The sequence below is a fragment of the Scleropages formosus genome, chromosome 5, assembly GCF_900964775.1.
Source record: "Scleropages formosus chromosome 5, fSclFor1.1, whole genome shotgun sequence".
NCBI lineage: Eukaryota > Metazoa > Chordata > Actinopteri > Osteoglossiformes > Osteoglossidae > Scleropages > Scleropages formosus.
In genome coordinates, this window is record NC_041810.1 from 21,380,692 (window position 1) to 21,407,225 (window position 26,534).

Sequence of the window (26,534 nt, forward strand, 5' to 3'; positions counted from 1 at the left end):
TGCGTAATTCGCAGCCGTGTTGGGCGGAGGAACTGAAGCAGATGTGAGGCACTGTGTCGTACACGATAATCTAGAGCTCCAGTTTTCTAGGTCTTCATGAAAATCAGAACGAACGCTAACGATGCTGCCCATCACAGCATCCTGCTTCAGTACAGGAAAGGCTGAGGACTGTGTACTGGGTGGCTCACTCGCGCTCGCTCATGCGCACGCACACAAACATTCTGTCTACACTGTACCAGCGATCCTCTGTCTAAACATCTGCACCGACTGGGCACAGCACAAACGTGTTCCTCCAGACTTTTTGCTCCTGCTGTCCACTTTATTCCCTTTGCTGTGACAATGAAGCCATATTCATTTCTTCAAAACAGTGTCAAGACCATAGAAAAGTCTAGTTCACCTAGCTTTCCCATGACCAGTGTTCATGTTCTCATCAGAATCTGGATCAAGCAAATGCGGCTGCTGCTGTGCGCAATTGTGATGACAAGCAGGAGTAACGTGTTTGTATGGAAATCAGTTTTGTACGGAAACCTTGTTTGACATCTGTACGTTTTGTGGCGTGCTGTCTCTGTTTTCTGTAGCATATTCTGGAATATTCTTTCTCGTTCAAGGGTAACTAATTGCTTAGTACTGCTGTGTGCTGATGAGTAGATGACGTACATGTTTGACTAGTTTTGCATAACTATACACAGTTATTTTGTCTGATGAGTTGCCTACTTGCAGCATGTATGTCCTCTGCTTTCTTGTGTGCATAAATAAGGTGGTGGTTTGGAGGCGAACAGCATTAGTCTGGCGTTAGTCTAGTGTGGTAAATGTTAGATGGTTGAGCCTTTGGAGAAATGCTTTTTTTTTTTTTTGACATCAGTAATATTCAGAATATGTGCCTGCCTGCCTGCCTCCCATCCCAGCTTATTTCCACTTGATGTTCTGTAAACAAAAGCCATTAGAAATGGCTTCATTAGTTCCTGATGTTTCCTTTGGGGAGTCCTAGGGATGAGGCCTGTTGCGGTTCTTGTGATGGTGATGTCTAGCTTGCTGCCACGGTTGCCTTCGCTCAGTGCTTTTGCCTTGGGGAGCACTGCGCTCTATTGATTGTTATTACTCTGGGGTGTGATTTGGTGCTGCTTCTGTGCTTTTGTTCTGTGGGGGACATCAGGTTATTTATGGAGAGCATCTTAGGATGGATTGAGTGTTCGAGCCTACAAAATCAACATCAGACCTTGGGATGACTGCTAAAGATGACAAGTTCATTAAGGCATTTTATTTATATATGTATCTGCAATATGTTTATATTTATCGTTTCATTGGGTGTGCCTCAGGGATTTGATGCTTACCTGGACCTGGTGGATTGTGTACATCGCTGCTTTTCATTAGGCACAAGCTGCTGACAAGAAGGCAATAATAATAATAAATCTCAGCTTTCTGGGGCAGTTCCATGCTGACCTCCCCCTCGGTGTTTTGCTCCGATAAAGCAGCTGTGGGGGCAGCTGGTAGTGTAGTGGTTAGAGCTGTTGCCTTCTGCTCCGGAGGTCAGAGGTTCAAATCTCACTGTCTATAGCTGTAATATGCTTGAGCAAAGTGTGTATCTTAATTTGTTCCATTAAAAATTATGCAGGGTCTATAAATGGGTAAATAATTGAAAGTTATTTGAGAAAACAATCATCTCAATCAGTAAGTGCAGTGCAAGAATATAGTCCCTCAGTGTTTGCTGTAGTTCTGCTTCAGTGTGCCCAGGTATGAGTGTCTGTAGCACATTAGTGGCTTGTGGAAGATGTTCACCCCTTATTAACAGCAGTACATCATCCAAAGTTGTGAAGATGCCATGAAGGGCAACTGTCCCCACCCCCACCCTCCCATTACTCTGTTGAGAGTTGCACTGAGCCCTTTTTCTGTTCTTCCGTGAACAACAATGTAGAGAAAAGCACGAAAGCCCCATAACACAGAGCAGCTGTGAAACCAAGTCCCAAATCAGTTTAAAGAAATCCACTGTGAAGTTTCTACTGTGTGTGGTTCCACGTTCTAATTAATAGCTTCAGTTGTACTCTGGATAAACAGGACCTGAGCGATGGTCAAACTAATATTAATGTTCATTCATCATGATTTTATATGGTATGTCATGTACAAGATGTTTTATGTAGCAGCATCTGGGTTTCACCTGTCAGGAATCATAATGTTGGAGATGCTTCAGAAGACGTTTGGTCTGCTGATCAGATGTGCTGCTCTTAAATGAGGCTGTACTCTAAAAAGTTGCCATAACCTTTTTTACTCTCTCTAGCTCCATGGCTAACTGCCCTGATTTAATTTTGAAAACTCTATCGATTTTGTGTGGTGTTGTAGCAATATGCAGTGTTACACCCAAGTGGATTTAATTAGACACAAAGGTGTCATGCTATATTTCCATGCTATCGTTAACAGGTGCATAGTTCACATTGTTAGAACTGCATTAATATGTCTATATTTCTTAACGTTTCCCAACAGCATTAGTGCAGTCGGAACAAATTAACCAAGTTGCTACAGATGACGTATCATTTTGGCACCCCACCAGCCACAGCGATGTTTGTGGTGACCACTGTACAACTAACGATTCTCAATAGAGACAAAGTAGTCTGCTGGAAACTTGGTCTGCAGTCACTTTGTGTTTCTTTTAGCCACGGCAGAAACTACTTTCATTTCCCACATGTGCAGCACTTAGTGGTGAACTCTTATCAGGCGACCACAGAGAGGCTGGATGTGAGCTTGAATGATGGACCTGAAAACCGGTAAATGCAGTGAGAGAATATTTATTGGTCATGTCTCAACAAGTCCGAGATGAGTAAGGAGCAACCTTGTCGGTTCCTTGTTCATACTCCTCCGATTTGGAACCCCTGCTTCACTCTCACTGGCCCTTTCTTTTGTATGTCCCACTGGTGTGCTGTACCAAATCTCACTGTAGCCAGGTGTCCCGAGGCTTAAATGAGAACTTTACATCCAGTTTCAAACAATGAGCCATCCAGTTCAAACAGCTGGTCCCTGGCTTGCAAACTTACTGTAACTGAAAGCAAGAGCTGGCTCATTATTAGAGAAGTTTGCAAGTCGACTGCGACGTGGAGCGAGGCGGGAGCTTGTCATCAATTCTCTATTCAGCTACTTGTGTAATGTGTTTCAGCAAAAATGGTAGCAAGGAGCTAAGTGACTGTACTTTGAGAACTGTGTGTCTACCTGTATCTCCACCTGTTGGTGAAACGCACCTTTGCTGTGAATTGCTTTGGAGAAAAGTGTACACTACTAAATGAATAAATGTAAGTGTCATCAAGCCCGACCACTCCCAGGAGAGGGAAGAGACATTGGGGGGCTTTTCAGATGCGAGCTGAGTATCACGGTGGACTGCCCCCCCCCCATCGCATCCAGGAGATTAGAGTAAGGGGAAGACAACCCCCCATTGGTGAGCTGGGAGGTCTTGTTTACGCCCAAGGTGTTTGAGTCCTCTACCATGAGTATTTATGACAGAGCGTTAGTAAGAAAGCCCAATAAAGTACAGGGGCGCAGAGCTAGACCAAGGTGTTTGTGCTCCTCAATTACTTCTACTTTTACTCCACGCATTATACAAAAACCACTAGTAGCCATTGCAAGTACAAACTAAGGGAGCAAAGCATAATTATAAGAAAAATATGAAGATCAGTATAAGTTTTCTTACTCACCTTGAAGAGCAGACAACTGCACATCAACTTGAGCTTGAGGTATTACATATAGATGCAGGATGACAGATGCTGCCCGTCACTGATGGTTCAGAACTAGTCGATGTAGGAACATCTATAGCTTTTTCATCTTCTGTTTGCTTCTTTTGCACCTTCACTCTTTCGGAGAACTTAAGGTGGTGCTTACTGTTGCTATATGTTGGAGCATTGGGTGGCACTTTGGTGTGATTATTTATTTATTTATTTATTTATTTTTTTAAAGAGTTTTTCCATCCTACCTCTGTACATGTTCATGCAGGGCCATTGGGTAGTTCCATATTCCCAGTGGAGTTAGTCTGTCCACCAGTAATTTATACTTTGATTGAGATTAGACGATTGTTATTCCTTATATGTGTGTAAAATATGTAAATAATTTTTTTCTTCAATTATAGATTTTTGCCATAAAATTGCCCGACTCAGTTTTGCGATATGACAGTTGTGTTGTGGGCCAGTTTGCCATGATGCACACTTCTACATCTTTCCATGAGCGAAGAGTGATAATGTACAAAAGGTTGTTATGATTCGTGGAAACCCATAAAGGAGCTAGGAAAGAGCACGTCAGGCTTTCAAAACAGGGAGCATATGTAAATTGACTTAACGGACGCTTCGGTAGGTATTCTGTGCATGCTACCAGGATTTATGCAGTCACTAGTAAGACATATTAGATAGCGATACTGGCTGTCGGAGAATGCTTGATGTACTTCAGTTTTGGCTTTGAATCCGACACAAGGCTGTGGGGTTGTTGTCAAGGTTGTAGGGGACAGTTTAATAAGTCTGCCGAACTTCTCTTTCAACTTTCAAGGGACTGGAGGTGTGATAAGGCTGTAGCCTAACTCGCGGGAATTTTCCAACTAATTTACTCTTGAGAGATGCTTCACCTGAACTGTAATAACATTGTGAGCTTTTGTAATTTCCTCTGATGGAGTCTGTTTGGTAACTGGATGAACAAGAATTAATCAGAGTTAAATTGTGTCAGACCTTTAACTCTGTAATTAAGAAATCTCAATACACGAACAGTGGTTTGAATCTCATTTGAAATACTTATTCAAAATGCAGGGAATATTTTGCCGAAGTTGGGGAACACTGAAGCCTCACCCTCGCAACATGGGCCCTCTTGGCTTCTTTCTGACTCTCTCCATTTATTGCAGTAGAGGAACGTTTCCAGAGTACTTTACTAATAAAAGAAGGAAGTAAAAGTTTGATTTATAAGAGGAACTACACAAGGTTTATTAAGCCAGGCTGTTAAGCTATTTGGTCTCAGAACGGCCATGCCCATTGTTCTGCATGCTACCTTCTGCACACCACAAAGCTCTTGAGGAGTCTTTTAACGTAGAGACAAAAGCACAAAAGCATAATGCTTAAATGCTTAAAAGTAGATTGAAAAGCAGAAGTGCGTTTGACATGCCAGGTGCATTCTGGTTTTGGGGCATTTTCCTGCTCTAGATTTTACAGTTCACGTAAGAATAGGCACATGGTTTTCACTGTAGATCATTTTAAACCAGATTTTTTTTGTGTGTGTGTGCTAAATGCTTTCTTTTAATTGCATGTTTCTAAAAAGAAGGTGTTAGGTATAGATGACCGCAGACTGAAACAGTAGGTGAGCCACTGCAGCTGCTACAGTGAAATATAAGACCCCTTTATTGGGGACCAAGCAAACAAGCCACACGAGAATGATGAGTTTGCTGACGTTATTTGTGTACAGCAGAAACAAAGAGGGAAACCCAGGTTAGTGGGCAACTTTCCCACAGCCTTGATTCAATCCACCACAAGCACTTTGTCATGGTTTTATCCAAATGCAGCTTTAAGTTATGATGGGGATGTTTGCCAACTGACACTTCTCTTGAAAAATAACCTGCTCAGAAGGCCAAAAGTGTTCAGCCAGAGCAAGATCTCCCAATGTGCTCTGAATAAACAGACACTGTATGTTGGGGTGAGAGCCAAAAGGTAACCTGGAAAAGTTTGTGTAGAAAAGGAGGGATCCACAACTATAGAAATGTGTGTAACTTCAGTCTCTTGTCACTTATTTGTGTATCACACTAGTAGGCTACAAAAACAGGCAACTGCAGAATGCAAACACTTTCACTGTTATTTTTCACAGTCTTTGTTGGTCCTAGTTCAAGGTCAGCACCTCCTACATGGTAAGAATAAAAACAGAATAATGGCTAATGAATGAAGGCAAGTGAGAAGATTGCTGAGCAGGAGTGAATTTGCATTAGGAAATTGAAGCTGTGCACTGAAATCAGGGAGTAAATTGATGGTTTTGTGGGGTGGGTCTGCACCAGGCATACACCATTGTTTGTCAATGCTTCTCAGTAGTTTGTCTCATGTTGCTGGTAAGCCAAGAATGACAGACTTTGACTACAGCACAGTGGCACTGCGCTGAACCAAGAAAGCCATCGAAGAGCAACATCATAGCCTGGTGTGGAGATCCTGCAGTAAAGCTGAAGAATGTGATTGACTTTGATCACTTACTACAGGCTCTATAATTAAGGATACAAATAGTCCATCCCTAGGATTAGAGTGCAAGGACTACTCTAGATAATGGTTTAACCCTAGCTGCTGTCCATGAACAACTTGGCAAAGAGAATCAGTGGTCAGCTTGCCAACCCTCTCCAGCCCATCTCATAGGGGTTTGTATAATCATTTGATCTTGCCTTAAACCCGTAGCGTCATTCCACACATGGTGTAAATGTTTGTATTATGAGCCTGTGCATGAATCATGGCTACTTTTGCCGAAGAAAGTAAAAATTTAGATGAAAGCTGGACTAATACTAGCAAAACTCCAGCACAGGAGGAACTGCATTGTTTAGTTCTGCATTTACTGCATGTTCAGTAGTCCTTTTGTACCATGCTGGACCTCAGCATTACATAAGTTACTGATGCAGATATTGTTTCTTTAAGTTGGCTATCATGATTTACATTCTCAGTCTTTATTTCATGTTTGACATGGAAATGTGATGTCATGGAATATGACAGTTCATTGCTGTCATATTAATTGCCCTTTCCAGGTCTGTTAATTAAAGGCTTAATTGTCCATCATCTTTGTTACCTACTCAGCTCTGTGCCCCTCATGAACCATGGGGATTGGTTTGTGCTGATTTACCACCACCTATCCAGACTAGACTCCAGACTGTAGGGTTGGGTGGCCACATGGGCAGGACAGAGACCAAGGATAGCAAGTTTATTTTCCTTAAATTCCAAACAAAGGGCCATGGCCCCTTTATGGCAGAATCTCTCCCAAATTCTCAGACCAGCTCCCTTAAATGTCCAGCTTAACAATCAGCACCTGGTCTTCATTAACTAGAGCTCCTCTGGGGGATGGACAGTGAGAAGCTCTCAAAGGTCTTCCACACAGTCAAAAAAGGATCCACTCCTTTCTAGCTCTCATATGGAAAGTTTGAACTTGTACTGAGCAGAAGCCCCCCGATGCAACAACATAACATCATTAGGCATAGACTGTAGCTAAGATTAAATATTTAAAATAATGTACTATCAAGGGATGAACAAAAAAATTGTAAGCGCTGCTTTGGTTTTAGAAGGGGGAAAAGGGGGGGCCTGAAACCTGAAAATTCTCTTTAGCTGTGTCTTTTTCAGCTTTAAAAATGAAACGGTCAGTTCTGATGTAGAATATGCTTCAATTGCAAGATTTGGATAAAACATAATGAATAAAGAGTAATACAATTTACTTAATGTACTTAATGCAAATTTACTTCATTTACATGCAAATTTTTGTGAACGTGATTTGGGAATAACACAATCCTGTTCACAAAATCCGGTTGTGCTGTGCGTTTTTGGCATTTTGTGTTTTGTCTACTGTATTATGGCTGAACAGCATAGTCACACAGTAGTTAATGTTGCTGAATTACAGAGTCTGTGCTATAAGGGTGTCGGTTCATATCTGGCTTACAATGTGTGGATTTTGCATTTATTCCCTATGTTTGTGGAGGTTTCCTCTCAAAGGCACGTGTTTTAGGTGAACTGGTGACTAAATGGCCTTTATTGTTTCACTGTGAGTGAGTTTAGGAGTGTGTGGATATCCTGCCATGCCTATGTGAAGTTTAAGACTCTAGTAATGCCTCCTCTGGTAAGCTCTCCTTCTATTGATGCACCCTGTGTAGTGTTTTCTGAGATGTATGCTGCTTTGGAGAAAAGCAACTACTAAATGTGTAAATGTAATGGCCTACAAGACAATCAATGGATCTGGTGCATATGTATGCAACCTTCAGGCTACCAGTATGCAACAGTAAACTCTGCATTACATGTGTGTCCCAGAAACAACTGGCTTTGGTAAGCTAAATGAAGATGACACTTTTCAGTTGTTTGGGGAACATGCCGTTTCAACTCCCTAAAAGCAGTTCTTATGCACTGTGTTAGTATAGCCCTAAGAAGCAGGGCATTTGCTAGCAGTGTACTTGTGGATATTGCATAGTTGTGTTCAGATAGACTTCTGAGAATGGATTTCATGTGATTCATGGACTGGGAATGCAGCTGTGTTGATTTTTGGAAAGTCATCCCATAGAACTGTGATGAGTAGCATCACAAACACATTCTACTATTTGCATCTGTTAATATTCACTCAACAAAGTCTTAGTTTTTAGATGGTGTGTACTTTGCCTTGAACATGTCCTGGTGACTCCTGTCTGTTGTATTGAAACTCACCTGACACATGCATCAGTGAGGTGTTATAGAAGTCTGTGTATAAAAGCAGGTGTCAGGCAACCTGGAAACTTTATGGATGACTTGACAGGGACAACATTGTCCTTCCCAGGATGTAGGTGAGGTTTTTAAGATCTTCAAAGGTTAGTCATGTAGGCTAGGATGAGTTTCAAGCCATCAAAGTGAAAATATCTGCCACTGAGGAAGGTAAAGTCTACTAATAAGTTTTGCTTTAGCATAGGAAATATAGTATGGTAGATTGCCTCCATCCATTCTGGAGAAGTCAATGGAAAGTTTAGGTTAGTTGTTTGACAGCAGCTTGAAGGATACAGCACCTATTCAGACAACTTTCCAGGAGTTTGAGGATTGCCTAGCAGAAGTGGACATTTCAGGACTTCCAGGTAACTTTTAAAGCATGGGTATATCAGCATGACATTCTACTGCAAATTTTCTGAGCCTTGCTGGTTTAGAAGGTCCCTATACTGACAGTCAAGACCCTGGAGAGACTGGTAAGCTCTTATGTCCATAAGTGACTTGGTCTACGTCGCTGCTGGAATGTTCAGCAATCACAGGTTACATCGCTAATGATGTGCCTAGGTGTGATGCAAGGAGTTCTCAAAAAGTGCACCTTTTGTGTCTCAAGCTAGTTAACCTGGAATGTGATGAGGATGCATTTAGTATGTCATTGGAACTAGGGCCGATCAAAAAAACATGGTTGTTCTGCAGTACCATCACCCTCCTCGTTATCCTTCTACTGATTGTTGGCCTTGTCCCAGACAGTCACAGACACTTGATAGGGTTTGCTTTCCATCTAAATTCTTGATACCATGGGCAGTAGTTCTAGCCTCTTAAAGAGGAAAGCTGTTAGTATTCCACATTTTTGTTGCCTCCAAGTGATTGATTCTGAGGATGGTAGGTAGTGTATTAGTCAAACATGAAGATTACCAGTTGAGTTGGTAGCTCATTTACCCTTTGATTAGGAACTCACGGAACTCAAAAATGACTTAAAATGTGCCTTTTAGACAGTGTGCTGGAGGACCTGTACATTAAAGTGTCACTCAAATTGTGAGAATTGCTGCAAATGGTGGTAAAACTTTGGATTAACAGGCCATCTTGGCGCTAAAGCTGGAATCACGCTGGTGCGCTAGGTGTGAATTAAGCAATCCACAGTTAATATTCTGTGTTACTGACACGCACTTAGTTTCCACCCCCCCCTTATAATAAGTGTGTTCTTCTCATTACTTGTGCTCCATGTCCTGTAACATTTCTCTTCGCTGACTTGAGATGGAGATGTTTACTTTGTACACCATGCAATATGAATACCTGATTGTCAAAGAAATGGGGAACAGTTTCCACGAGTTTCCCCATTGCTTGTGCTCATGTGGTTTTCTCAAGAACTGCTCAGTTCATGTATTTTTTCCGGAGCAGCCAGACAGTTGTAACATAGCCGCAAAAAGAGGTGAATCGCTCCACCGACCTGTACTTGGTGTCGTAATAAAGCATGCTCGATAAGCTTTTACCGTCTGTTCTAACACCTTAACCGTCTCTGCTGATATAGACACTGATCCGCAATCTAGCCTGCACTGTGCTCATTTCTCAGGCACTTTTAAAATGATTGAAGTTTGCAAATGCGTGTTCCTGTATTTTTGTGTGTTAAATGCCTTTGTAAGCGCGAGGCCTTGGCTAAGAGCTAGTGACAACACAGAGGTGGCCTGAGCAACGTTAGTGGGATCTGCCATTGGTTCTGTGCTGCTCCTTCAAGGGTTCAGCCCGCTGGAGTAATGTGACGCTGCGGTAATTTACATTCCGGCTTTCCAAACACCTCTCGCCTTCAATCAAGAGTCGTGCGCTTTCATTATTCCACCCTCACATGGTCTCTCAAACCCGCACCCCCTTCCCCCATTCAGGGCTGTGCAGCCTGGCAGTAACCGCATCGCTTCCCATCTTCAGTCCACTTGGAAGTCTTCAGCTCTCGTACATTTAATTTAAATCAATTTTCATACATTTAAAATAATAGGGTTTTGTGTCAATTAATACAGCTGCACTGAACACCGAGTTATTCCCTGTAGCCTTTGTACGAAGTGCTGACTTTCTGGAGTAAGACTGCATCGTCCGTTTCAGCCAAATGTACTGAATCAGTGCTGTAACAAGTAAAAGTTAACGCCTTTTTTCAGGTGCTCAATATGATTTTCACCCTTGTGCTGCGGTACGTACCTGCTGCGGTTGCTGCCGTTTGACAAATCTCATTAGGGGTTTCCTCTCTGCTCATTTGCATAATCCTATTCTATGTTTTTTCGACTTGCAGTGGAGTGCCCGTAATTGGATATGCTTTGGTGTTAATCTACCAATGCATAGCCGGCGTGTCATCCTGTCTCGTATAGAGTGCAACAGCAAATTTTGTTCACGCCGAGATTGTAATTATTTTAATGGATTGACCTCCAAAAGAATGAAGTGACAATGAGCTGTTGTTCAGGGCTCCTTCCAATCGCAGTATGACAGTGGACTGGCGGGGGTTCCGCTCATTCCATCACAGTGCAAATGTGGAAGTATTTGTGTTACTGCTTCCCTCGACCCACTCTTTCAAACCTGTGGTTGTTCAAATGCCCGTCTGCTGATGATTTCGATTGTGCTGCGCAGTGAAGGAGCTTTTGTAAAAGCCCCATAGCAACTTTGCTTATTTCATCTTTCTCTCACTTTCCCTCCCTCTATTCATCCCTCCCTCTACATCTTTTATTCTGTCTTTTAATTTTCTCTCAATGCCTTCCTAATCTATTTTTGTCCCCCCACCCTTCCTGGCCCCCCCCCCTTTCCTCCCTCCCAGTGATGTGATGCGAGTACTCTGAAGTGCACACAGGCGAACCCCTCTCACAGAGCATGCCTCTGAGTCCGGCAGCCGGCAAACATGAGCCATCCGAGCAGCAGCGGCAGGAGGAGGTGCAGCAGCTGTGCGCTACCAACGGCAACCAGGGGGACTCGGACAGCTCCAGAGAAGACTGCGTCTACGACACCATCCGAGCCTCTGCCACCGCCTCTGACAAGAACCCCGGCGGACCCATGGAGGAGCCCCAGGGTAGCGTCATCATCGTCCGCATAGGGATCCCGGACCTGCAGCAAACCGTGAGTGATCCCGACGCCCGCCTGCCGGCTCGTTCGTTCGTTCGTTCGTTCGTTCGCTCACGCGCTCCCTCCCTCTCGCTCTCTCCCCGCGCTACCTCTCTCTCTCCTGCACACACGCTGATGAGTTGCAGACCTTGATTAGCACAGCTGTACACTTTACCAACTCTGAAAGGTGCCTTGCCACTTGCGGACAGGCATAGAGAGGGGGATGGGAGCAAAATGGCAAGGACGAGCCCCCCTTACGACATGGGTGCATTTGCAGGGTTTGGCCTGGGTGGCCTTCCATAGAGCTGGTCGCCACGGGTGCGTGAGGTGGGGCCGGGGGTGCACCGCTACCTGTGTGCCGGGAGCTCAGACCTCCCTTCCCTGTAATCACTGCTCGCTCGCTGTGGGGATCCTGCGTGGCGATCTTCTTCCCGATGGAGTGCAGTGGCAGCGTGCTCTAGCCAGCTGGCTGCTCTCTCCGTGCGTGCGCCGCAAACTTTAGTCTCCCCCCGGTGGCTGGCGCACAACGATGCTGCCCAGGTGCCCCTGCCTGGCTGCGCACCCGCGACACTCTGACGCTGTGGTGGTGGCTGGACCCTCCCCATGTGTGGATGCTCACTAGGTGTGACTCCGACATTCCTGCAGGTGTGACTGGTTTTGCTGATGAGGTTTTAGCTGCGCAAGTGGATGCGGACACGAGTAGTCAGTTCGGTCTGCGTTCTGGGAACGCCGCTCTCAGACGGAGCCGTATTGATTGCGTAGAGGGAGGCAGCCAGAGTAATTGTTCAGTGAAATCATTTTATTATAATCTGTTCAAAGGCATGAAAGGAATGGGGGGGGGATACATTTAGCATTTTTTAGTTAATTGGCGATCGCAGCTAGTTTTGTGTGTGGTGCTGCATCTGGCACCTACTCTAGAATGCATGTATTCACTCACTCATTCATCAGTTTATGCAGTGCAGGTTTTTAAAGAGACAGCACCTCGGCGTTGCGCTGCCTTGAAAGGTGGTAATGAGCTGCGTTAAAGGGCTCTAGTACAGCCCCTGAGAGGCGGATCATACCGGCTACTCTGCGGCCATGCCGCATGGTTCCGCCGCCGTTAACTTAATATCTTATCGTTACATTTTCATTACAGTGACCCCACCCTCATCGTTCCTCTCCGATTGCATTCCTGGGCTTCATTCGGGGGGCTTCCAACCATTTTAAAGGTTATTCTGGTTGTTCTCCCAGGTGAATTGACGTAGTACGACAGAGCTGGCTTCCTTTTCCTGTACTGCCCTCAGTGAGGGGGAATGTCCCAGAGCGAAGGTTTTCAACAAGCTCTGAGCGTTGTCATTTCTGAAGGCTGAGCAATGCTTTGAATAGGCCGGAATCACTTTAACTTGCTCTAGAGGAAACGTGCTCCAGGCAAGTGAGAACATAGACTTGTAAGACTCGCCGATGACCTGTCAGGTTTCAAGGTAATTTTTGCAGGTGATTCTGGCTGCAAGACGCAACTACAGACCCATTGAATTCACCACAAGCTTTGTTTGTCATGGCAGGGCGGTGAAGGACATGAACATGGGCCACCAGTTGTTGGTACAATGGCTGCTGGTTGTATCGTGGTCCTGGGGCAGTGCTACAGATGTGCCCCTCACACATGCAACAGGCATGTTACCTCATCACTCCTGTATCCATTTCTTTGAGCAAAACACCTTTATAACTATCCACACACATTTTCTGAACCGCTTGTCCCATACGGGGTCGCGGGGAACCGGAGCCTACCCGACAACACAGGGCGCAAGGCCAGAGGAGGAGGGGACGCACCCAGGACGGGACGCCAGTCTGCCGCAAGGCACCCCAACCGGGACTCGAACCCCAGACCCACCAGAGAGCAGGACCCGGTCCAACCCACCGCGCCCCCGAACAAGTAATATTTTATGTGAATGCTAGTAGTTTTTTGCAAATTTCAGATATGATCTGCAAAGTGTTGGCAACAGATGGTAACATTGCCTTATAGACTGTACGTCTTTGTTGTGTGGGTCCTTGTGTCTGGTGAACGTTAGACTGGCTTTAGTTCTATCTGAATTAGGCCTTTCTGCAATTCCTCGTCCACATGCCAGAATGTCTCGGCCGCAAGGCTTATGAAGCACATTATACGGACAACCATGCTCTTCTGTTAGCTTTGCTGTTGCTTTCTCCCTACTCAGAGGTGCTGCTTTCTAGGTTTTGAGGTTGGTCCCACATTCTCCAGCCTTTGGCCTGTAGACTGACCAGTGTGATCATTGAGCATTGCTGCATTCAGTTTGTCACTTCCAGGGATGAGCGTGTGATAGTCGTAGGGATGTCCTTAATCCTCATGGCTTGCTGTGTTTGGTCCTCCATTTCGGTGGTGTTACAAATCTGGGGATAAAACCCTGCCAGATTAGCCAATTGGCATGATGGAATGACATTTTTATTGGGGAAAGTCTTCTGTGCCCTAACTGTTTTTTTTACACAATTAGCTGAAATTAAACAAGGCCTTGCAGGTTCATGTTCCAAGAAGGCATGATTGCCACATTTGACATATCGCTGTAACTGGAAAGTAGATGCTAGCAGCTGTCATGTGATGAGACATGATACATGAAGTGTATATGCTGAAATTTTCTGTTAAGTACTTCTCCAGATTCTTTTCCAAAGCTGTTTTCCTCTTGTATTGTCCGCACCACACGACTTTTGTCTGTCTGCCTAATTTGCACCAAGGACTAATGGATACAAACACCGATAAGCGGCAAACTGACTTCACACAGCGAGGAATCAATTCTCCCTGTAAATGGCCTTAATGAAGGCTGCCGCATCCTCTCCTGGCCGGACCCCTCATGTTACTGCGCGTCGGCTTTCCAAGGCTTCTGGCCCCCTCTTCTGGCATAAATGGTTCCAGATCAGTGGAGATGCAGATTCCATCCATAGGTTTCCCATTGCCATCCATCACTCCCCCATGCTGCCCCCCATCCCCGTGCACTCTCCAGCCGAACCTCAGTCTGCTCAGACAAGCTGCTCACGTCTACCCAGCTCCTATTTTTAGCCCAGTCAAACCTGTGCCAGACAGTGCTCCCATTGGCCACTGCGGACTGCGGTGGGCTGGCAGTCAACGTAGCACGTCCACTTGGAGGGTTCTGCAGCAGAGGACGGTTGGTTTGGCCAGGGGGTCCAGAGAGGTGTTGCGGTACCACTGTGAGACCAGGTGTTTTGAGCCGCACAGGAAGCTCCTTTCTTCTCAGATGAATGATGGTCCAATTCCAGGCGCAGTGGTTGCACCAGCTACACGCAGAAACGTCTCATTGATCCCAGTGATCCCAGTGGTTTCACTCCACCAACAAATGAGTCATACATGTGATCCTGTGGTTTACTAAACTGGCGCGTTTCTTTTTTTTCGCGGTGTGTGGTGTGCGTTAGAGAAAGTTTGCCTGGGAAAACATCCTGCCACCCAGCACTTTAAGGAAGAAGAGCTTTACTGTGTTGCTGGAAGCAAGAAATGATTTTATTCCAGTGTCCAAAGACATTAGGACATTTGCTCATGTGAAGTGGAGACTCGCTGATTAGCTGCTCGTGTCTGTTTTCTGGCGGCACGCGAGACGGGCGACAGTCTCTGCTCCTGTCATAACAAAGGAGATTGTGGAAAAACAAGCCGTCAGTTTTATTCATCAGCTCCGTCGTGGTCAATTATAAAAATGGATTGTGAGAAAGCAAACGAGAGTGCTTTTAACAAAGCAGTTTGGTTATGGCCAAGGCATTAATCTCCTGCTGCCTGAAATAGGTTTCTGATTATTTTTTTTTTTTCTGCAAAAGAGGAAAGATACTAAATTTGAGTTTTAAAAAGTGCAATTGAAATAGAGTGAGGTTCTCTTCCCAGTGGCTGAGCGGCACTGCCAAAGTTTCACACTGAGTTGGAACAATCAAGGACTTGATTCTCAAGTCTATTTGTTTATGTAGTCAATGAAAAGGAGGAGCTACGTGGAGGAGGACATGCGGATGGAAATGGGTGTTGTGGGGAGCTGGAGGTGGATAGATCTCCTGCCAGGTGCTGCCAGCTAGCGGTGTGTGTGTATAGCAATCAGCGATGTGTGTTCACAGTGAGGTGCTATAACCACACTCTGTTCGGAGTGACCTGTACTCTGTCTCAGAACTGTCGGCTCTGTTATAGGCGATCTGCGGGAGTCGAGTGCTCGTGGCTCAAGATGGGCGAGCGACAAGTCTCAACATCTTAACAGAAATGCATCCTGAGATGTAGAATGGTGACCGCAGGAGCGGAACAGCCCTGTGTCTTGCTCCACCCCATTTTTGATTGTCTAACCTTGGGAACCCAGGAACTTTCACGCTAACTTAATAATTAAAGTCTAATTCAACTCCCTTCGCGAAGCAGTAATAATTCAGTGCGTGGAAATCGCAGGAAAGATTGCTTGGCTAATTACCACTGTGAAAAGAGACCCAATTAAAACTTGGTGTGGTTGTCATGTCTGTGTGTGCGAGTTCCTTCCTGTGTGTGTGTGTGTGTGTGTGTGTGTGTGTGTGTATGTGTATATACATGTGGGAGTAAGGATACAACATGGGTTCCACCCTCTTCGTTGACTGTGCCCATATACTGAGGTCCAAGAGGTGTGAACCCGATGAGCACAGTAAAGGCGCTTTGTGGAAAGATCCAGTTTGCTCCTTGTTGGGTTTGTCGCTAACGGAGCCTTTGGTGGGGAGGAGATGGAGCGGCCAGATGGCCTCGCAAGCTCAATTTGCCAGGAAGGCATCAGCCAATAACTGTCATGTACGAGAACAGGCCTATTATATAATTCCACAGAAACGAACGCTTTACTTTGACACGTTGGGTCTGCACAGGGCTGGAAGAGAGAACGCGAGGGGCGCTTTGTAGCTGCCTTCTGTAGCTTGGAACCTTATTTCCCTCTCCTGCATGCGAAGCTGGAAAGAAGTGTGCCACTGAGCATCAGATGCGATGGACTGGTGTGGAGCGGCTATTCATTTCCATCAAATCCAGGTGGAACGCAGCCAGCTGCAGCAAGCGAAGAGGGGACGCAATGTCAGCGATTTCCTGCTACGTGCTTCAGTGATGAAGCGCCTTTGTTCTTCTTTGTGGGCCACACAATGTATGGAGCTTTCCAGCAAGTGGAGATAAAACCAAAGGCAATGAGAAAAACAATAGCCATTGCATGTTTATGTCTTTGGGAAAATATCAAAGGTTAGACAGCATTTGCATATATTCATTTAGTAGGCAGTTTCCTGTACAGAAGCAGGCAATGTAATCCATCTATCCATTGTCAACAACTGCTTGCCCTAAGCTGGGCTGCGGCGAGCCAGAGCCTTACCCGGCAACCCAGAGCACAAGGTCAAAGGGGGAGGGGACACACCCAGGATGTGACACCAGTGCATCGCAAGGCACCCCAAGCAGGGCTCAAACCCCAGACCCACCACGCAACAGACACCAGCTGAACTTGCCGTTCCACCATGCCCCAGTGATTACTACCTTTACCTAAGGTGACCTACTATGCTAGGTACCCTACACTTCTCTTTACAGTCATTCACCCACGTGTACATTAGGTTAGTTCAACTGAAGCACATGTCTTGGAGGAAAGGGACATGCCTGTGGGAGGAAACTGGACCACCTGAAGGGGGGGGACACATAAACAGGGGGAGCATAAAACGATAATTTGAAATGGTGACCATAGATGCAGCTTATTAGGTTCGGTCATCTTTGTGAAAAAAGACTGCATTTAACATGCCTTTAATAGGATAATGCAGCCACAACTATGGTGTTTGTTATTTTGCAGCAGCAGCGGTGTCACTGTGAAAACCTTTGGAGTCCTCTGTGATCTGTGCACATGTCCCATGGGATGAGGAGTGACCCGCCAGGGACATCAGGTTGTCTGCCAGGGGGACTCCGAGAGCCATCTGACCCTCTTGTACTGAGATGGATGCACATGTGTGTGCACAAGCACAGACAGATGTGGACGCACTTCTAAAACCTATCGATAATCACACTGGCATACGGTTTTTTTTCAGTCCCGAATTCTGTTATTGCAGGACGCGCAGATGCCGACACAAACACACATTTGCTGAGAGTTATAACAGGTTTAGCAATGGAATGTGCCAAGGCACTTGTACAGCCACAGCCCCGCTGCCCTCACCGCAGTGACCCGTGACAATGGTCATGCATAATGAAATGTAATGGGTGTAGTTGCCAAACTTTGTTCCACACGAGTCGCATGGACAACCCACATAAAAAATGCTCACATCAGTGAATCGGTGTAATTTCAGAGAAGTGCCGTAGCTGTCGCTTGTGGTTTAGAGCTGCTCTTGATGCAGATGAAATGGACTTGGTGCATTTCGCACTGGCAAGAGGTTTCATCAGTGGTGCTTTTCATCCGTCACTCCGGAGCAGGAAACGGAAAAGCCAGACCTTTGACAAAGTGTCAGGAGTCCTGCTCAGGTTCTTGAAGGAGGAGCGAGAGAGAGAGAGAGAGAGAGGGAGTGATGGAGGAAGGCTGTGCGGTGCGCTGTTCGCGCTCCCGGCATACCCACCTGATAGGCCGTGCAGAAGCACATTTGCTGCGCGTGAAGAGGACAAAGAAGAGCTGTGCTCATAACAGCCCATTACACCCCCGGGCCTGAGCTCGCCATGGGAATGTGTGGCCCGCTGCTTTGAAGCAGCCTGTTTACCCAGGTGTGAGAGTCTCGAGTTTTCGGGAGCTCTTTCCTACCATAGATAAGTCTCAGTCCGTGTTGCCTAACTTCTGGAAATGGTGCAATTTAGGAACATTAAATTTTTAAACTCTGCTTTGGAGCGTGAAAAAACAAGCAGTGAATAGATAGGAACAGAAAAGTTTTGTGCATGATTTGCTCCCATTTTTGTCCACAAAAGACATGCATCATGGACTGCTATGGCTGCGCACCTGACGTATGAATTTGCGCTGATCTTTAACAAGTGCAGGAACCACTCCTCCTGTGATGTACAGTACACTGACAATGAAGACACGTTTCAGAGTTGCTATGTAAATTCACTTTTTTAAGCCTTTTTCCACCGAAATGGAACTTTGTGTCCAAAAAAGCTTTAAAAATGGATGAGAGCACTTCTCTGTTGTGCTGTTGGTCCCGACAGCACAAACAATACAGCAACAAATGATAAAACGTTTTACATCAGTGTGACAGTGTTAGTGCCCCACTTTAAATCGCAGCGTTGGCACTATAGCACAGTGATGGTCCATTATTTGGAATCTCCTTCCGTGCTCCGTTGTTCATTAATTAGGAACGGTCACCCTCAGCATTTTCCACTCATGCATTTCAATATTTGTCTCAGGATTTAACGCATTAACTTGCACTAATTGAATCAGAGGCAATTCTGCGAACTGTCCCGTTTAACAATTCTCAGCCCTGTGGGTATTTAATCACATTAGGTCCGCTGGAGAAGCTTCACTGAGCTTTCCTTGCCTGAAGTCCCAGGATGCCCCAGCAGATATGGGACGGATAGTTTAGAGCGACGCTCAGAACAAAACCTCAACCTGCTGCGGAAAAGATCCTGAACCCAGATCAGTGGTGACCCTGTTGCCATAGCAACCAGCTGTGTCCAGGGACATCACACTTTCTCACTGCTCTTACCCTTTCTGATCCTCCTGTCTACATTTCAGCATGTTGCAGATCCCTCCATATGGACCTGAGGGTCTGTCAGCTGTATCAAGAGGGCAGATAGAAACTTGGATGCCTGATGATTTTGAGACCAGTATTTGTTTAGGGGGAAAGTATCAGCAGCATAATGTGGAATACTGAAACAAGAAATTTCAAAGAGGTATGTTTACTTTCACACAGTTGTGCTTGTTTCTATGTGTGCAGTATGTTCCTAGGTGCGAATCACAGGTAAATTGCTTATGCCTCACTCTGTAGACCTGGATGAGATCGTAGCCTGCATGAAGGTAAATAAAGCTATAATCGGGTAATAAGTAACATTACTCAAGACTCTCCTCGCTGGGTAACACAATGGAGCAGTGGTCACGTTGCCCATTTTGTGCGATGGGCTTTCTTTCCCTGCTCTGGACTCAAGCACCACTGGGCTGAAGTGAATCCCTACTTTATTTGGACAGTTCCATCCAGAGCCACGGCTCTGCAGTCGGGACCTAGTAGCTGAGCTGTGTTTGGTTGAGGCTCGTGTGGTGTTGCGCATCTGTGATGAACAGACTCACCCTTGAGCGCTCTTGATCCGTGGTCCTTATGACAAGACTTCCTCTGCGACGAGTGTCATTCTTTGATACGTTGCCCACTGTAGGCACAGTCCTGTGCTGCTGATCTGTCTCAGACATAGAAGGATGAAGGAAGGATTGTCCCTTGGTGCTATGGGTTCAGAATCGATTGAAAGCTGTGCTTCTTAACACCACTTCGCCATAAGTGGACTTCTTTCCATATTCCAGGCCGAGTCATGCAAACACTAGAGTTGCGAAGGAGTGAGAATACCAAAGACTGCTTCTCTTGTGGATTGAGCTCTTGGAAACGTGTGTGCCTTGAGCATGCGACTTTTTACTGTTCCTCTGCTTGTGCCAGAAAGGTTTTTAAAAGTCAGGGCCATAATTTCCTTTGTTCCACTTTGTCTCGAAACATAACTCCCCTTCTGTTCACTGACATCTGATTTTTACACTTTTTTCAGGTAGGTACTATATGGAAAAGAAGCTGATGTTTCCCTGTTTGGGGGGGCGCGGTATGAAGCCAACATTGATAGTAGGGACAAGTGCGGCATTAAAGGAAAAAAAACCCCTGGAGCCGTGGCCAAGGTAGATAAAGGAGATGAGTTTGCAGCTACTTGCAGCTGCTTTGCATATGGTGTATTGAGGAAAGAGATGCAGAACACAGCAAGGGCTGTTTGGATGCATTTCCACGCTGATGTGAAATGTTGAAATTATCATACCAGTGTCATGGATTATGCATTGCATTTTAAAGTTATTTCAGATATGAATGCCAGTGTCTTTTTTTTTCTCTTTCCTATTTACTTTTTAATGACTTTTTAATGAGTCAAATTTTTGATGCTTGAATGGACATTCCTCCCCAGCAACATCAAACAAACATCTTCTTGGTGATCTAATGCTGTGCTTCTCCTGCAAATTTAATTTTTTATTTTTTTTTGTTAGTGCTTCTTCAGTTTACCTTTAAAAACAGGCAAGTATTGAAAGCGTTTAGGGCCTAGGACACACTAAACATGCAGTGTTTTCGAAATGAGGAAACAGATGTCAAACAAAATGGAACTTTGTAAGTGCTACTGTACACATTGGGGCAGATGATGAGCACAGTCTGCATTCTGAAGGTTCCTGGATAAATTCTGCTGGATTCATAACGGCACATTTCTAACAAGCCTAATTTTGCAAGTCATCTTGGACATAGGCTTCAGCTAAATATAGGTAATAATGAGTATAGTATTGTGTGGGTGCCACAGAAAAGGTTATTACATTTATTTAGCAGATACTTTTCTCCAAGGCAACTTCCAATTAACTCTATTTAGTGTTATCAGCCCACACACCTTTTCCACCAAGGTGACTTACATTGCTAGATACACTATTTACACTGGGTCACTCATCCATACATCAGTGGCATACATTCTCTCTGTCACTCACACACTATGGGTAAACCTGAACAGCAGTCCTTTGGACTGTGGGAGGAAACCCACGCAGACACGGGGAGAACATGCAAACTCCACACAAACTGAGCGGGGATCAAACCTATGTTCTCTTGTGCCACCCAGGTGCTGTGAGACAGCAGCACTACTTGCTGTGCCACTGTGCCGCCCATTAAAGGGTAATAATAGGTTAAGTGTGAGATGCTAAAAGGAAGCTGGAAATGACATAAAGGCCACAAATACTAAAATGTCCCCTTTGAAAAATTTTAATGGAGATGGAGAATGTTGATCACTGCCTAAATAACAGGTGAAGAGGCAAAGAGGATATTGCATCAAGTCGATATGTACAGGGGAAGAGGGGAAAGTTTGAAAAGCAGGCAGGGCCAAAGGGGACATCTAATAAATTGAGTAATGAAGGAAGAACATGACCGGCAAACTGATTTACACACGAGATCTAATTCCCGTTGGTTTGCCTCCTTCCTCAGGTTGGCTTGGAGTGTTGAGCTGCCTCACGACCTCTACAGTAAGCTGTCTCAAACTCGATCCATTAGACCACGAACATTGATTTCCCTTTCCTGCAAGAATGGGCATATTCATTATATTTCACTGTCTCCTGTGTGAGCGGTTATGTTGATTGGCTGGAACCTGCAGGAAGCCAGACAGGTGGAAACGTTTCGCGTTGTCAAGTCTTGTGGCATTGTAAGCCTGATGCATTGTGGGAAGCATGTGGTGCCTTGACAGTTCTGTTAGTAGCTGTACGTTGCAGTTTATATTTAGGTTATGGGTGGGTGGGTGTGGTACATTCATTAAGTTAGCAAACACTTTTATTCAATGTTTGTGTCGAAAGACCAGCTGCACTGCGGTTGTAGACGCTGGCCAAACCATGACATGCACCGAGTGGAAGGGCCGGTTGGGAACAGCAAGTTTGTATGCTAAAGTACTTATGAATGACTCATTTATATAGCTGGGTAATAGGTGGAGCTATTTACGATAAGTGCCTCGATCAAGGCTACTACAGCAGGAGGTGGGCTTTGAACCCAGTTTCTTCAACTGGGAGTTGACAGCTGTAGAAACTACGGTACCCACTAGGTTTAGGGTTTACGTTTTCGGGAACTGTATAACTATCTACAGTATATTCTTCCTGTTCTGTAAAGTTGCCTGAATGTGAATGTAGATCAGGAGGAGCAGAGTGCCGAAAAGCTCTGCGCCGCTCTCCTCTACGAAGGGTTGCTCGAGCTGATAGGTCGGAACATTGTTTTGTCTCTTGCCGCCACCGCTGCTGTTGTGATTAATGCCCTCTGGTTTACACCACATACGCATTGTTTTATGGAGGTGGGGGGGGCAGGCAAATGCTCAACAAAGTCATACATCAGTGTCTGGTTAATGGGCGTTGGTGTGAAACTACTGTAGCTGACCGCAACCAGCAGGGTCACAGACAAATCAGCTTTTCTGGAAACCAGGTCCTAGTGCTTGGCTTCATGTCTCCAAGGTGTTGTTTTTGCCATCGCTATGGAAAATACTGTAGTTATGCTTGTAAAATTTTTTTTTATCCACCTGCAGAAACAATGTATGTAAGCAGTAATTTGGTAGTTTACATTTATTCATTTATCTGACACTTTTCTCCAAAATGACTTGCAGTGTTAATGTACTTAGTTATTTACCCATTTATACAGTCAGGTAATTTTACTGGAGCAGGCTCAGTACCTTGCTCAAGGGTTCTACAACCAGAGGTGAGATATGGACCCAAAAGTCACAGGTTCAAAGGCAGCAGCGCAAACCAGTACCATTAGTTTGATGAAAAGTTAGAATTGTATTCAAAGTTGCAAGTAAATCTTCCGTCTCTTACGTGTATGTAAATGCAGGAGTAAGTTACTCAGCCTACAGTGGCACCGAGTTCCACCCTGTGTTAGTGAAAGAAGGAACGAAGGACGTGTGCTTTACTGTTAGGTGGTGTGGCTCAGCTGGAATACAAATTGTAAACAGCACTCAGATCAGTAGTGAATGGGAGCGAAGAATAAGAGTACAACACCGATCTATGTCCATGCTTTCTTTCATGTGTTACTTTCATGCACTAACAAGTATTAATGTTCAGCCAATGGTGGAACAGTCAACGGGGATGTGACATTGCAGAGGCGAGCGCAGCTCGGCGTAGCGCTCCGACGGCTGTGTGTTTTAATGATTATTTCACAGCGCTGTGCTTTCCTTCTTTCGCTCCCATGGCAAGGAGATCTTCAGTGAATTCCAAATGAGCAGAATCAATTATTTACAGCTTGACACAAACTGTGTTGTGAGCTGGGCTGCCGGTGCTGGAGGAGGACGCGCCGCCTGGTCCGCTGAGCCAAATGGAGAGCGCTCTGCTGACAGGGGGAGACGGCCCGAGGGGGTACGGTACTGAGCATCCGTAACTGAGCAGAGTCCTGGCAGAATGGATCGTGGTCATATGCAAGAGGCATGCAAACGTGCACACAGGTGTGCTTACGCGTACCTGGATACGAAAGCACGCACACGTTAATGCCCGTATCCATCCAACATCAATTACTGCAGCGGTCCGTGCTGTCGATCCCAGAAGAATAAGGTGTGAAGCAGGGTACGCCGTGGATGGGACGTCAGTCCACTGCAGGGCAATCGCACATCCACACACTAAGGGCGATTTAAAGTATTTATAAATAATCACCCCTTCACCTGAGGCACGTGTCTTTGGACTGTGGAAAGAGCACCAGAGAAAACCCACACGAAAAATGTGCAAATATTGCACAGACTGGACTGAATCCAACCCTATATTCAGTTCCAAACATCGAGAGCTGTAAATCGGTCATGCCATCTGAACACACAGTAATCATGCATAAATACACACATATTCATTGACACATATGCAAACATGTATGCACAAATGTACATGTACAATGATTTCCGAGATACACCTATTGGAATATCTGAATTTACAGCAAGTTTCATTTAATAACCTCACTTGGTCTTACGAGTCTGCTTCACATTTACGAGGACTGAATGAAAACTTTGCACCTCTGGACAGCTGAGCAGCACAAGACATGTACATTTCTTTATTTAGCAGGCACCGTTATCGAGGGTGAATTACAGCGTTGGATACACTGCAGTAAACTGCCTACAATCATTCACCCATGTACACAGTTTATGTAGTGACAGTGTTAGACACGCTTTTTGGCTTTGCGTGTGGTGTCAGCAGAGCAATGTAACACACACTCGTTCACACTATGGACAATCGGGAGTCATCAATTCACCTGGAACTAGACTTGGGGCAACCAACGAAAGCCACAATTTGTAAAGTGAACAGTATATAATGACGATGAAAGAGCTCAAGTAGAGCAGGTGAATAGCTGTGTTAGAGTAATGAAGGGAATCTACATTTTTATGGCAACTAACGTTAACTAGTGATGTAATTGTGTCCATTTTAATGGAATTTGGTGGGACTTCTTTGAGTTACGAGAATGCGGGATGGCGTTACCTTTGTAAAGAGGGGGTTACACACTGCATGCATAGGCATGAGCACATGTGACTGAGCTCAAAGTCTTTTTGCAACGTCTGTGTTTGTCTTGGGTTTACATGTGCTGTACTTCCAGGCTGCCCTTTTCTGCAGCTGACAGTGACGCAGCATTATAACTCCCTGGCTGGAGCTCGGGATCATTACGTAAAGGTCACAGCTGCGTAGTCGCCGTAAACAAAGGGTCACAATCTCAGTTGTGACCGAGTAGCCCTAATATCTTCCAGCTGCTTGCATTTGTTTCTGCTTCAGCTGGTGCAGCGAACTGTGGAGAGTCTGCGTCACGTAAAAGAGAGATGAGAGAGAGAGAAAGTCCTCCCAGTCTGTCCTTCCTGCCAGTATGGCCCAGGTCTATGTACAGTACCTGTGGCCGTAGTGCCCTAGAGAGGATGAACATTAGCGATGTGCCATGTAAGAGTGCAGCTCCAACAGTGATCAAAAAAACAAAAGAATGAGAAAGAGGTAACAGAGGCACTAAGGATGCAGCAGAGACTTGGCATCAAGGATGTCCTTCCCTCAGCTCTGATAGTATGGCTGACTGAAAACAAGCCCTTAGCAGTGCAGACTGATTTCTTTTTTTTTAATTAATTAATTTTATTTATTTATTTTCAAGAAAGAAGTCAAATTATGTCTTCGGAGAATTTCACTTCCAGGAATTCATAATTCTACGAATTCCAGTCTTTATAATCCAGCGTGAGCATAACTCTCAATGGTTCTTGTAAAGCATAAGACTCAAGTCACTGATTCAGGTTCTGTTCTGCAGTAAATATTACTTTTTACAGTTTTCAGTTATTACAGTTCTGAAGTTATTGCACTTTGAAGGTTCCCGAAAATGCTTCAAAATGAAAAATTTACAAGTGTTTAACTTTGGGGTACAGATACAGTAAATACTTGGAACTTTAGCCTGGTAATTGTGATTTCACAGGGAGAACCACACACACACACACACACACACACACACACTTTCGGAACCGCTTATCCCCTGCGGGGTCGTGGGGAACCGGAACCTACCCAGCAACACAGGGCGTAAGGCCGGAGGGGGAGGGGACACACCCAGGACGGGACGCCAGTCCGTCACAAGGCACCCCCAGCGGGACTTGAACTCCAGACCCACTGGAGAGCAGGACCTGGTCCAACCCACTGCGCCACCGCGCCAGGGAGAACCAAATGATTAATTTTTAGTTAAAGGTTTTGTGCCCTACATATTTCAGGATGGTTCTGGAGTCTAGTTATATTGTAACGACCTGTGTTACCATGAGTCTGGGTGGGAAAACAAGTCTATTGTACATAGTTGAATTATGGGAAAATTGTAAATGAAGTGCTCAACCACTGGGCGGACTTACGGGGAAAATAGCAAGAAGAGAAAGAAAGCCTGGGAGGTGCTAAGCAGGCTGTGAAGGCTGGCTTGGGGCGTAGGTCCTTGAGGAAAAGGGGTCCTCGGACCGAGAGCATTATTTCTCTGTGTGCCGGTGGTCTAATAAAATATTCGCAATGAACGTTGCCTGCGTGTTCTCCTTTGGCCCATCCAAACCCATGGCGCTGCACTCAACAATATTCAGGCTATTTGTTCTCCAGGTCCTTCCAGTATAATGGTAGTTGGCAAAGCTCCCTGAACTGAAACTGATTTCTTCCTTCACATTAAAGGTCTATAACAGGGCGATGAGCTGCAATATTTTCCGAGTTCCGGCTGAAAACATGGGACTAGTTCTGAACGAAAGGGACAGGTGGGAAATGGGTTTGACCGTCGGGATAATGAGGGCTTTGGACATCTGTTTTGCCTGTGCACGTGCTCAGCTGGTTCAGAGACTCATTCTCCTCATTTGTGTTTAGAGATGAGTCAGAAAACCAGTTAAATCCGGCACCAGTGTGTATGGCTGGTGCAAAGACCAGCAGGACTGTAAATTTAGAATCTAGAATTTTCTTACCATTACCATTT

At 45.2% G+C, this 26,534-nt stretch overlaps 1 protein-coding gene across 2 annotated transcripts in view; it reads left to right on the forward strand.

Moving 5' to 3' along the window:
* LOC108921134 (SH3 and multiple ankyrin repeat domains protein 3-like) overlaps positions 1 to 26,534 on the forward strand; it is a 191,613-nt gene that overhangs the window by 25,765 nt on the left and 139,314 nt on the right. For both annotated transcript variants that reach the window (XM_029251632.1, XM_029251633.1), the window contains exon 2: positions 11,188 to 11,483. In XM_029251632.1, the coding sequence (XP_029107465.1) occupies positions 11,241 to 11,483 (243 nt within the window). In that variant the 5' untranslated portion in view covers positions 11,188 to 11,240. The remainder of the gene's footprint in view (positions 1 to 11,187; positions 11,484 to 26,534) is intronic.